Genomic DNA, 13,025 nt, shown 5'->3' on the forward strand with positions numbered 1-13,025 from the left:
CATCTGCTTGATTCAGTCAAATTGGCCCAAACACATTTTTGCATGAGTTTACTACCTACCAATCTTAAAACACCATAAAGATGAATGCATGCCTCATTAAAATAGAGAGCTTATTTTTTTTTAATATACTTGGGGGCATTTTAATGAGCTTGCTAATGGTAACACAGCAGATTACATGTTAGTAAATTTTGTTAATTCGGGATAAATATCCCTTATGCATGATTTTGCTCAATTTAAATCATTTAGGGACTTGTCCTAAAAGCAAGAGTAAATATAGATGTGGATGCATTACTTATTGTATTTAGAGAAATAAAACCAATAACTCACTAACAGGGTCAATGAAATGTTAAAACATATATCTGGAGGTCCTGTCTTTCATCCTAAGAAAATGGGCCACTTGTTTTATATCTGGACTGCCCTTTTGCATGGGAATAGCCTGATGTAGCTATGGAAGTGTTTCCTTTCTAACCTATTCATCCATCCATACATACATATGTTTGTGAATATAGCATGAAAATGGTCCATTAAACTGTGTAAATTCTGCATTCTATAAATGCAACCGTAACAAAGAATAATACTTTGGCAAATGCACCATATGTATGCTGAATTTCAAGGCTTTACAATAAGTATCTCCAAACACTGTCATGGGATACATTTTTATTGATTTTATTTTACGAATGCTTCAAAATGATAAAGTCATTAAAACAGAAATACTGTCGACAAAATATCCACTTATTTATTCCTCCAACCAATGACAAATGGCACACTTGGCATGCATACACATTTATTTTCTTATTTTCCTATTTTTTCTTACTATATCGCGATCAGTGAAGATCCCATGTTTCAAAAGGTTAGACATAGTTCTGACACGATACATTTTGGATTTTGTCAAGTTTCCAATTTTTGCCTTTCTTACTGACATAGATACAGGATAAAGTCTCATGGAAGTAAACAAGCCAGGATCAAAAAACACGATAAAAAGATTGGTACAAGACCTGAATGGCACAATGAAAGAAGATATTTCAGGCACAATGGAGGCAATTTAGAGAGTGATTTTGGAACCTGATGACTGCACAGATTACTTAGGAGAAAGGAATAATTTGTGCTGGCAGTTTTTGCTAAATTTTGGAACAAACCTATGGAGGACAGATCTTTCCACATTAACTTGAACCTACACTGGATTTATGAATAACATACCTGGAAAGTTGTAAAATAAAAACAATTAGTATTCATGTAGCTTAAAAGCCTGGTGGTATAGTGACAGACCCCTTAAACAAAAAATGTATTATTATTAATTATTACAAGGTAATAATTGTATCAAAAAAACAAAGCTGAAATAAACGTAGGAATACACAAATGTATGTCACAATAGATAGTAAATAAGACTAAATACTGACACCTAGTTTTTCGGCTAATGTTTTAGCTGACATACTTTGAGACTAGTCATCTCGAAGTGTCTCAATCTCCTCAAGCCTTCCCCCTTTTTAGCACTTTAATAATTCTCATATTATTCTTTTATGTGTTTGTGTTCCAGTTATTCCCTTTCTCCTCTCCCCCTGAAACCCACAGAAGATTATCTGCACATCATACAAGTTTGGATGAGCCAGATTCACCTGTTTCTCTAGACAAGCGTCAGTATCCATCATAAAAGCCATGGAATAATAAAAACAAGGGTAAGAAACCTCAGTAGCTTCAATTGCCCTTTAATCCACGTACCGAGAAATTTCACTCATCTCGTAATATTATGCAACTAGCTTTAAGGCATATCTCTAATGTCAGTGGAGTAAATACCCCACAGAGAGGTGCCTATTGCTATAAGGATCTCAATAACTAGAAGTTCAGTTGTTCTCAGTCAGGAAACCTATTGAACAAAAACACCTAAGTTTATTATAAAATCCACCAAATGATTATAGACTTTATCCTTACAGGTAACCAACAATGTATGGTGCACACATCTATATTTCAAACTATGAAGTCCTCAGCAAACTAAATTGAAAACAAGCTACTTAACTCATAGTAAGGTATATTGATTGGTTAATTATTTACATATAATAAAAAATACGTTCGTAATATAGTCATGTAAAGTGGCCTAATGTTATAACATACTTGACAATGGATTAAAACATCAAAGTGTATATATATCATGTATCTACCACTGACAAACCCATGCTTAAAGATGAAACTTCAAATACTATTTTTAGAAAACATCTCCTAAAATATATAATAACAAACATATTAACCATTTCTTCTCCTCGTTATCTAATGTATTTCCTAGGAAAAATAGTCTTCCCCCAAACAAATTTGTATTACAAAATATAATAGATGCAATAACACGATCCAATCACGATAAAAACAAAAGCAAGATAAATGATGATTAGACCAATTTAAAATTGTAAAATAGAAACAAACTGTAAAAAAACTCAAATAGAGCAAATCAGAGGTTACTCAGACAATATCCAAATAGAGAGGAGAGTATTCATGAGTTGGAGACTGAATCAAATATATTACTCCAAATGAGTAACTGGCACCAAAAAATTCCACAAAATTGATCTATAGGCGTATGGATGAAATAACAACAATAAGACATAAACAAGGAGTAATTAAATCGCAATTACAAAGGAACAAATGGAAGGTGAACGATTTTATATTAATTGGCAGATGTCAAATATGGAGTTAAAAGGGGTCAGACAATTCAGAATGTTTAAGTTTTTAAAGTAAGTACGTAATGAGGCAACTGGCAGTTCCAAGGAGGCCAAAAAATCAGTGCCAAAAATACAGGATCATCTGTCAAAAAACAGCATTTACTTTTAATGTGCCAAGGAGCGCAATCTTTCAATAATGGCAATGGCAACATATACCACACTTGGAATAACTGCTTTGGCAGAGCGAAACAGTGATCTCAAGTCAAATCTTCGTAACAGTCACAGACTGATACATCACAGCACAACAAATAACACAAAATACAGCCTTAATAATGCAGAATTGGATTGGCATATAACTGACGCAATCACAGCAAATACTGCATTTTGCCAGCTTCACAAACCTGCAATACTGTCATGTCTTAACTGCCGGCATTACCGCTACCCTGACACTTCCACGCTACATAGGGAGACCGCGCCAGATTCACAACGCTGGATTATTGAAAAGCCTTACCGCGAATATCAAAACCGGCAAGCAAGTATCTTCAAACCCTTTTGTGTATCGAACCCGGACTGGAAACTGTTGCCCCACTCTCTCCTCACCTCGACCACGGAATGTAAAAGGACCTTCTCTTTACTGCTAAAAAACTCTCTCCTCCCCGGAGGAGAACTTAGGCAAACCTGGACTTCCTCCATTTAAAAGCTAAGTAATAATATCAACCGTATTGGATTCTGCCTGCTTTCAAGTCTGCTTACCTCTCACTCCAAACTAACTCTTACCTGCTGCAACCTACAAATCTTAATTACTTGATTCCATGGACTGGTAAATTGCTTTCTGTTATACTGCATACCTATCATAAGCTGCTTACTCCGTTTAAACAAACCACCACTGAATTAAAGATACAGTACCTGTACTATTCTCTACTATCCTAGTCATTAATCTAAATCCTGAGTTATCTGCAGTTGTGTTCCACATATATTCATGTAAGCATTACAAATACGTGGCAGGACTGCCTTCAAATCATCTTAGTACCCAGGAGGCGGAGTAATGTATATAGATATATAGCATAAAACTTGGATCCCTTAATAGTGGAAAAAATAATACTGTCTGTTGAGTCATTTTATACATTCAGATGTGACTCCATTTTAATATGCTATATGTATTCTATGGTGCAGACACTAACCGTATGATGCTTTTACTGTTCAGGATGATAACACACACTGTTTAATTTGTGTCTAAACATCATGGAACCTTAACAAGAAATTCTAGAGAGCAGTTTTTCACCTCACTCATTCCACAAACAAGAGTTTTTTTTTCTTATATGATAGCATCCCAAGAAAGACTGAAGAATTAGACTGAATATGGAAGAACATAGATCACCGTGGCAAGTATTTCTAATATCATCTAGTATCATTCCAACAACTTGGAGTATGGGAGAAAAGAAAAACAGAAAGAAAATGAATCTAAATGTTCCTAATGGACTTAAACCATCATCTACTTTCAACAACCAAAGAGAGAGAGAGAGAGACAAGGACATTAGCACACAAATAGCTGCAAGAAAGTTTAGGAGTGTACTTTTATCAATCTTCCTTTCCCTTATTACAACACCATGCACATCTGTATATTACCATTATGAAATTGTGAGGTTTGTGAACTGTTGCTGAATCTAAAACATGAAAATATCAATAAAAATCCAAATTATCCAATCAGTTGTACATCCGTGACCAAGAGTCTTTGGGATGTTTAAAACACCTGGAGGAGAAAGATGGAAATGACAAAATGCAGGATTGTTTATTGAACATAAAATAAAAATTCTTAAAGGAACACAAAAGGCACCATAACAACTTCATTGGAATTACATTGTTAAGTGCCAGGAGGTCCCAGGTGCCGGCCTGCCTTTATGGGTCAAACAGTTGGCTGATATCAGGACAGGAGCAAAGCAAAACGGTGCTGGGTTCAAGAATTTTAGGTTAAACCATTAATGAATGATTTAACCACTAAAGGTAAACTGGCTCCAGGGACCTCCTGGCACCATATCTTTTTTTTTTGTTTTTTTTTATTCTTTATTTTTGGAGTGCATGAAAGTATAACAATTTATCTTGTCATGCCCCAACAGCAGTGACAAGTTCATGGCAAAACATTAGTTAACAGTTGGTCAGCATGTGAAGAAAACAGCACAATTTTTAAAGAGTAAGATTTTGCAGAGTAAGTGTTCCTATCTTAAATAATCTATGCATATTAAGCTTGTCTGATGGGAGCGAACCTAGATGTGCAGAATATATCGAGTGAGCTCACCCTGCCTCTATAGCATTGACTAGATTATAACAAGGCATATGTTAACAGTTGGTCTGCATGTGAAAAAGAGAGAAAAATAGATAGATAAATCAAAAGAGAGAGAAAACAGCCCGATTTTTATAGAGCAACATATCAGGATTTGCGCTCTTTACAATTCAATACAAACAAGCTAAATCTGTAGGTATATATGACAATATAGCAGGCGGTACTTTAGGTAAACAAGCTGTGAAGAGTACTGTCAGTGCGCCCCTAGGCGCAGTGTAGGTGAGGAAGATGTACCGGTACTGCTATGATGTTGTGCAAAGCATGGAGAGTTTGCAGCGAAGGAGGTAATGCGTAGCAAAAGCATGTTACTGATATCTAGCATGTAAAACTCAGTAGTTTGCTGCTCTGGGTGTTAGGTAGGGAACGTGTCCAGGCATCAGTCTCAGAGGCAGAGTTAAAGTGGAGGCATGCAAGGGGCATATAAGCAAGCATATTCATGTCGGGAGTCCACCAGGTTAAACCGGGTCTGCAACGCCGAAAGACAGTCCGGGGCTTCTTGCCCATTCATCCAATGCCCAGTCTGTGGGGAGGTCATTGGTCGCTCTGCAGTGGGTATGTGTCATGCTGGTCTGTATCTCTCGCAAGGACGTGAGGCTGTGCCGTGTCTGGGTGCCTCGTAGTGCTCCTGCACTCAGGTCCGCCATCTTGTGGGGCTGTGCATGTCAGGGTCCTGTTGGCTTGGCTTCTGTCTTTGCCACCTGTCCCCACGCTCTTTCCACTGGGTTTTGCAATCATCCGTGGGGTGACAGGCGTACGTTTCCTCATTGATTGCGGTTTTGTCTTGCGAGGGCGCCGCAGGTTCATCTGTGTGCTTGGTGGCTTTGGGTGCTTGTCAGGATTGTGCAGGTAGGTCTGCGATATCGCAGGCTCAGCTGTGTGTCAGTGGCGTTTTGGTGTGACCTCCTGCCGTGCCTGCAATTGTGCCCAAAACCTTTCAAAGATTAGATTCAGCCGTGCTTGAGAGGCTGCTAGGTAGGCCTCAGTAGTGAGGTTGCTTTCGCGCTCTGCCATCTTGGATGCTGCTCTGCTGTGATACTCAAGATGCAGTGAGTGTAGTCGGGGACGGTCTCCCGGGACCGGGATAACCCCCCCGGTCCAAAGGGGGGGGGGGATGCAGGTGTCCGCTGTAAGTATCGGAAGTCGGCACCGGAGAGCGGCAGTCTCTCCGGCGCCTGATAAGCTTGTAGGCCGCCGTAGGGTAACAGCTGATGACCCGGACGGTTCCACGTTTGGATCAGCACAGTCCCCCCTGTTCAGCCCGTAGGTTTTGCGGTGAAAACCCGCTGCTCGGCTGCATTCAATTGTGTTTTCCCCCGATATAGCTCAGGAGCTCATGCCATGTGCGTCCGCTTGGCTAGCCAGTCAGGCCCCGCTCTGGCACCATAGCTTAATTCCGATGGAGTTAATATGGTGCCCAAGAGTTCATTTAAAAAATATTGTTTTTTACATATGAGTACAAATACTATATAATTACTGCTTTAAATATCCATCCACATGAAAAATTAACAACCTGAAATAAATACAGCAAAACATCAACTTTATTGATAAAATAATAAGTAGCTTTTCTGTTTCCCCCAAAAATTTGAGTGCAGATAATAAACTATATTTTTTGAATTTCTGCTGGTATCAGTAGTTAATTCAGTTGTGAATTCAGTTGCTAAAATTGACTCATGCATTATCTTATGTGGAGAACTCCTAGAGATTTGAATCTCCAGACTACAAAGTGTAGACTGCTGAACAGGAGCATGGGGCTTACACTCCCTGTGGTGCTCTAATTTGACAAATTGTAACTGGGGAATTTTTCATATTTTGGTAACATAGAAACACAGAATGTGGCGGCAGATGGGAACCATTCGGCCCATCTAGTATGCCCAATTTTCTTAAGTCTAGGATAACCTGATGCTTATCCCACGCATGCTTAAACTCCCTCACTGTGTTAACCTCTACCCTCGCAGTAAAGTAATACTTCCTGATATTATTTTTAAACCTTCGCCCCTCTAATTTAAGACTATGTCCTCTTGTTGTGGTTGATTTTCTTCTTTTAACCCCTTAAGGACAGAGCTTCAGAAGCTTGACTTACGCTTAATGACACAAGCAATTTTTGCATTTTCTTGCTGTTTGCATTCAACTGCAATTTGCATCTCTCTCATTTATTGCACCGACACATATTATATACTGTTTTTTAAAGGACAGAAAGGGCTTTAATTTGATATAACATATAAATATATAAATGCTTACTTATTATAAAAAAAATACAGAAAAATGCAAAAAAAATGAAAAATATTGTTTTTTTTTTACAGTTTTTGCAATCATAATGTGTGCATAATTAGTGCAGGTTAAGGAAAGTAATTAAAAATAAATTCATTTATTTGCTCTGATTTACAGAATATATAATGTGTCTGGGATTTTAAGTTTTTTTTGGTAGTTACAGGTCACAAAGCACAAGGAGTAAAATAAAATTTTAATATGGAGTGATTTTAGAATTTGGTATGTTTGTCTTGTAAGCCTAATAGCCATAAAATAAAACAAAATTGCCACACAAAAGTATATATTTATATAAAGTAGACATCACAGGCTATTTACCTAAGGTTGTTTTGACACTTTCTACGTAGCCATTTTACCGCCAACCTCTGCTAAATATTGGAGTAAAATTGTGTTTTTGGGGGGTTTTCGCACACAAACGTATAACAAAGAACTTCTCATGTGTATTTTGTAAAGTTGTTGTGTGCTATTCCTGTACAAAGTGTTATTATGTGTTCAGTTACTTCTGCTGAGTACAACGGTACCCCCATTGTATGTCTTTGGCACTATTTTGTGAAGCTACAGTGCCATATAGGAGACCTGTCCTTTTCAGTATTCACAGTAGAATTTTGAGAGACGGATATAATGAGCCTATGCTTCCATTTGGGGTATTATAACAGTTTGACTGTTCAAAAACCCCCACAAAGGCCTACCATTTGTAAAAGTAGACACTCCAGGGTATCTCATAAGGTGCATATTGTGCCTTAACATGCCCCCATTTTTTTACCATTACATGCCAAAGTATGTGGTAAAAAATAATTGTGTGCATTTTTTACATACGGATTGCATTTTTGCTGGGCATTTTGTATATTTCATATGTGCCACTAAGTTCAAACCCCCCAAATTATGCTCAGCTAAGTCTTCTGAGTAAAAGGACACCCCCATTGTATGTCTATGGCACTATTTCGTGAAGCTACAGTGCCATACAGGAGACCTGTCCTTTTCAGTATTCACAGTAGAATTTTGAGAGACGGATTTAATGAGCCTATGCTTCCATTTGGGGTATTATAACAGTTTGACTGTTCAAAAACCCCCACAAAGGCCTACCATTTGTAAAAGTAGACACTCCAGGGTATCTCATAAGGTGCATATTGTGCCTTAACATGCCCCCATTTTTTTACCATTACATGCCAAAGTATGTGGTAAAAAATAATTGTGTGCATTTTTTACATACGGATTGCATTTTTGCTGGGCATTTTGTATATTTCATATGTGCCACTAAGTTCAAACCCCCCAAATTATGCTCAGCTAAGTCTTCTGAGTAAAAGGACACCCCCATTGTATGTCTATGGCACTATTTCGTGAAGCTACAGTGCCATACAGGAGACCTGTCCTTTTCAGTATTCACAGTAGAATTTTGAGAGACGGATTTAATGAGCCTATGCTTCCATTTGGGGTATTATAACAGTTTGACTGTTCAAAAAAAAAACCACAAAGGCCTACCATTTGTAAAAGTAGACACTCCAGGGTATATCATAAGGTGCATATTGTGCCTTAGCATGCCCCCATTTATTCACCAATATATGCCAAAGTATGTGGTAAAAAATAATTTTGTGCATTTTTTTACATACGGATTGCATTTTTGCTGGGCATTTTGTATATTTCATATGTGCCACTAAGTTCAAAACCTTCAAATTATGCTCAGCTAAGTCTTCTGAGTAAAAAGACATCCCCAATGAATGTCTTTGGCACTATTTTGTGAAGCTACAGTGGCATATTGGAGACCAAGCCATATCAGTTTTTACAGAACTTTGAATTTTGACGCTGGACCTATGTGCAATTTCCAAGCATCTTCGTAAGTTTTAAATTCAAACTACCCCACAAAGGCCTACCATTTCTTAAAGTAGACACCCCAGGGTATTTCAAAAGGCATATTTTGAACCTTAGCGTGGGATAATTTTTCCGCTAGCTTGTACCAGGTGTAGTGGTAATAAGCGTTTTTTCTGCCTTTTTGACACACAAAGTGAGTTTGCACAGTATATTTTGCAAACCTTATGTGTACCACCACTCTATAATACTTTATATGTTGCTCAGCTATGTCGGCTGAGTACAAAAATACCCCCGTATGTACCTTTGCCAGGTATATGTGGACATCGGAGGGGCACATTTGGGACACAGCCATTCCATTTTTTTTCAAACTTTACATTTTTACGCTGTGCCCATGTCCCATTTTAGAGTATTTTACCAGGCTATATAATCCAAATACTCCATAAAGCCATACCATTTCTTAAAGAAGACATCCCAGGGTATTTCAAAAGGCATATTTTGAAAATTAGTGTGGGATAATTTTTCCGCTAGCTTGTACCAGGTGTAGTGGTAATAAGCGTTTTTTCTGCCTTTTTGACACACAAAGTGAGTTTGCACAGTATATTTTGCAAACCTTATGTGTACCACCACTCTATAATACTTTATATGTTGCTCAGCTATGTCGGCTGAGTACAAAAATACCCCCGTATGTACCTTTGCCAGGTATATGTGGACATCGGAGGGGCACATTTGGGACACAGCCATTCCATTTTTTTCACACTTTACATTTTTACGCTGTGCCCATGTCCCATTTTAGAGTATTTTACCAGGCTATATAATCCAAATACCCCATAAAGCCATACCATTTCTTAAAGAAGACATCCCAGGGTATTTCAAAAGGCATATTTTGAACCTTAGCGTGGGATCATTTTTCCGCTAGCTTGTACCAGGTGTAGTGGTAATGAGCGTTATTAAATGTATTTTTTTACTTTTTAAAACTTTTTTTTACTTTTTAAAACTATTTTTTAAACTTTTGTTTTGCTTATTCATTTTTTTAAAGTTTCCTAAACTTTCGTAAAACTTTTTTTTACAGATTTAACATTTTTCTAAGCTTTTTCTTTTACCGTTAACCCCTAACTAGCAGTAAGCAGCACTAACAGTAAATTCCCCATTTTCCCATAACTCCCACCCACCCCAGCTAGCAAAATATTTAATTATACAATATTTAAATTAGTTAATTAAATTAATTTAACCCCTGAGGGTTAAAAAATAAATAAAAGTTAATCGTCAGGGGTTAAAAAAAAATTAGATCACAGTATAATACTGTGATCTGTATTTTGATCACTGTAGGCAGTGATAGACTGGCAGGCAAGGGGTTAATTTTTATTTGGACTGGGTAAAGGGTTTATTTTTTTTTTATTTTTTACTTAACCCCTTCAGGACGGAGTCAATAGTGCACGTTCTGATCAAAACAAAATGTAAACAAAAACTGGAATTTGCGCTATATGTCTGTTCAACCGTAGTTCCCCTCTTTCAAATTATATGCACCCACACTTATTATATATCATTTTGTTCAGGAGAAACAGGGCTTTAATCTATCATTAACTATTCATATATGGAACATAATTTATTATGAATAAAATAAAAAAAAGGATGAGAAAATAAGGTTTTTTTTTTAAATTTGTATTTCCGTCTGCCATTTTAGCTGTGAATGTCATAATACTGTTAGGTTTTACTGCAAAAAAATGCGCATATTTGTAATCAGCGATGTCTCACGAGTACAACAGTACCCCCCATTAACAGGTTTTATGGTGTTTTGGAAAGTTACAGGGTCAAATATAGAACGTTCCATTTTCAAATTGAAATTTTCCAGATTAGTAATGTTACCTTTGAGACGGTGTGGTAGCCCAGGAAAGAGAATTACCCCCATAATGGCATACCATTTGAAAAATTAGACAAGCCAAGGTATTGAAAGTGGGGTATGTTTAGTCTTTTTTAGTAGCCACTTAGTCACAAACACTGGCCAAAATTAGCGTTCATATTTGTTTTTGTGTGAAAAAAGCAAAAAACTAATATTTGGCCAGTGTTTGTGACTAAGTGGCTACTAAGAAAGACTGGACATACCCCACTTGCAATACCTCGGGTTGTCTACTTTTGCAAATGGTATGCCATCATGGGGGTAATTCTCATTCCTGGGCTACCATACGCTCTCAAAGGCAACATAACCAATCTGGCAAATTTCAATGTGAAAAAAATGAAATGCAAGCCTTACATGTGACTCTCTAACTTTCCAAAACACCATAAAACCTGTACATGGGGGGTACTGTTATTCTCGGGAGACTTCACTAAACACAAATATTAGTGTTTTAAAACCGTAAAACATATTACAACAATAATATAGACCATAAAAGTGCCGTTCGCTTGTAAAAAATGCGAAAAACGTCACTTTTACTTAAAATATCATTGTTGTAATACAATTTACCAGTTTGAAACACTAATATTTGAGTTCAGTGAAGTCTCCCGAGTAAAACAGTACCCCCTATGTACAGGTTTTATGGTGTCTTGGAGAGTTACAGGGTCAAATATAGTGCTTGCGAATTAAATTCTCTGCACTTTCTCCCTGTGTTGTCAGGCATGTCAATCAAATTTTAATTAATCAAATCACATAATTACGTTAAAAGATTATTTAAATATACACGTAGAATTTTAATATATATGAGTTTATACGTATTTAAATTCTACGTGTATACTAATGTAATCTTTTCTGTAATTATATGTATTTATCTATATATATATATTTGCGGTTATTTGTATTTTATACAACGATAGATATATATAGAATGTCATTCTAAGTGTATTTTGTTACCGATATATATATATTAATAACAAAATACAGTTAGAATGAAATTACATATGCATATATAATTTATATTAAATTTTGTTTCAATATTTTATTTATTTATTTTATTATTTTATTTATTTATTATTTTAATTATACGTATTTATATATAATATATATATGTACATCTATTATATATAATATATATACATATTATATATATATGTAACGTCATTCTAAGTGTATTTTTATATTAATTTATATACTTATATTAATATTAAAATACACGTTGCATGACGTTACATATATATAATATGTATATATATTATATATATAATATATATACATATTATATATATATTAAAATATATTTAATTTATTTTTAAACATGTTTATTTTATTTTTTTTACACCTCCTACCAGCAGGGGGACTGTCTGATATTTCAAACAGTCCCCCTGCTGGCAGATCCATAGCCAGCTATAGGGGGCCATGTGATCGCTCTTTGAGAGCGATCACATGGCCCCCGGGGGCCTCATTTGCCGGAGGGGGGCTGCCTGGGCTCTCAGGCAGCCCCCCAGAAGAGGATCGCGGCGGAGGTGAGTAGTTGCTGGCTCCTGGGGGCTTAAACCGTTACGGCGTTCCATGCCGCCGCAACGGCTTTAAAGCCCATTTAAAGCGCGACGGCATGGAACGCCGTAACGGCGTTAAGGGGTTAAACGTTATTAAAACTTTTTTTTTACTTAATTTTTTAACTTTTTAAAGCTTATTTTAAAACTTTTTTTAACGTTAACCCCTAGTTAGCCTAACACTAAATCCCCCAATTCCCCACTAACTTCCACCCTCCCCAGCTAGCTAAATTTATAATTTTAAAATATTTAAATTAATTAATAAAATAAATTTAACCCCTGAGGGTTAAAAAAAAAAAGAATTAACCCTCAGGGGTTAAAAAAAAAAATCAGATCATATTAAAATGTAATCCCTGCCAATTGATCACTGTAGTCAGTGATCAATTGGCAGGGAAGGGGTTAATTTTTTATTAATATGGGTAAAGGGGGGGTGGGATTTTAATTTAACTTTTTTTTTTTAACACCAGGGGGCAGGATCACTGAAGATCCGTCTCCCTGCACTTCACACTGAACCCGGAAGTGCAGGGAGGCGG

The 13,025-nt window shown here is 36.6% G+C and overlaps 1 protein-coding gene across 3 annotated transcripts in view; it reads left to right on the forward strand.

Moving 5' to 3' along the window:
- Nucleotides 1–13,025, forward strand: part of DCDC2 (doublecortin domain containing 2) — a 226,629-nt gene that overhangs the window by 193,334 nt on the left and 20,270 nt on the right. Inside the window, exon 10 of one of the 3 annotated variants that reach the window (XM_063451677.1) lies at nt 1,535–1,673. The exons of the other annotated variants lie outside the window; for them this stretch is intronic. Within the exon in view, the coding sequence (XP_063307747.1) occupies nt 1,535–1,648 (114 nt within the window). The 3' untranslated portion in view covers nt 1,649–1,673. The remainder of the gene's footprint in view (nt 1–1,534; nt 1,674–13,025) is intronic. 3 annotated transcript variants of the gene reach the window in all.

Source organism: Pelobates fuscus, chromosome 4 (genome assembly GCF_036172605.1).
Source record: "Pelobates fuscus isolate aPelFus1 chromosome 4, aPelFus1.pri, whole genome shotgun sequence".
NCBI lineage: Eukaryota > Metazoa > Chordata > Amphibia > Anura > Pelobatidae > Pelobates > Pelobates fuscus.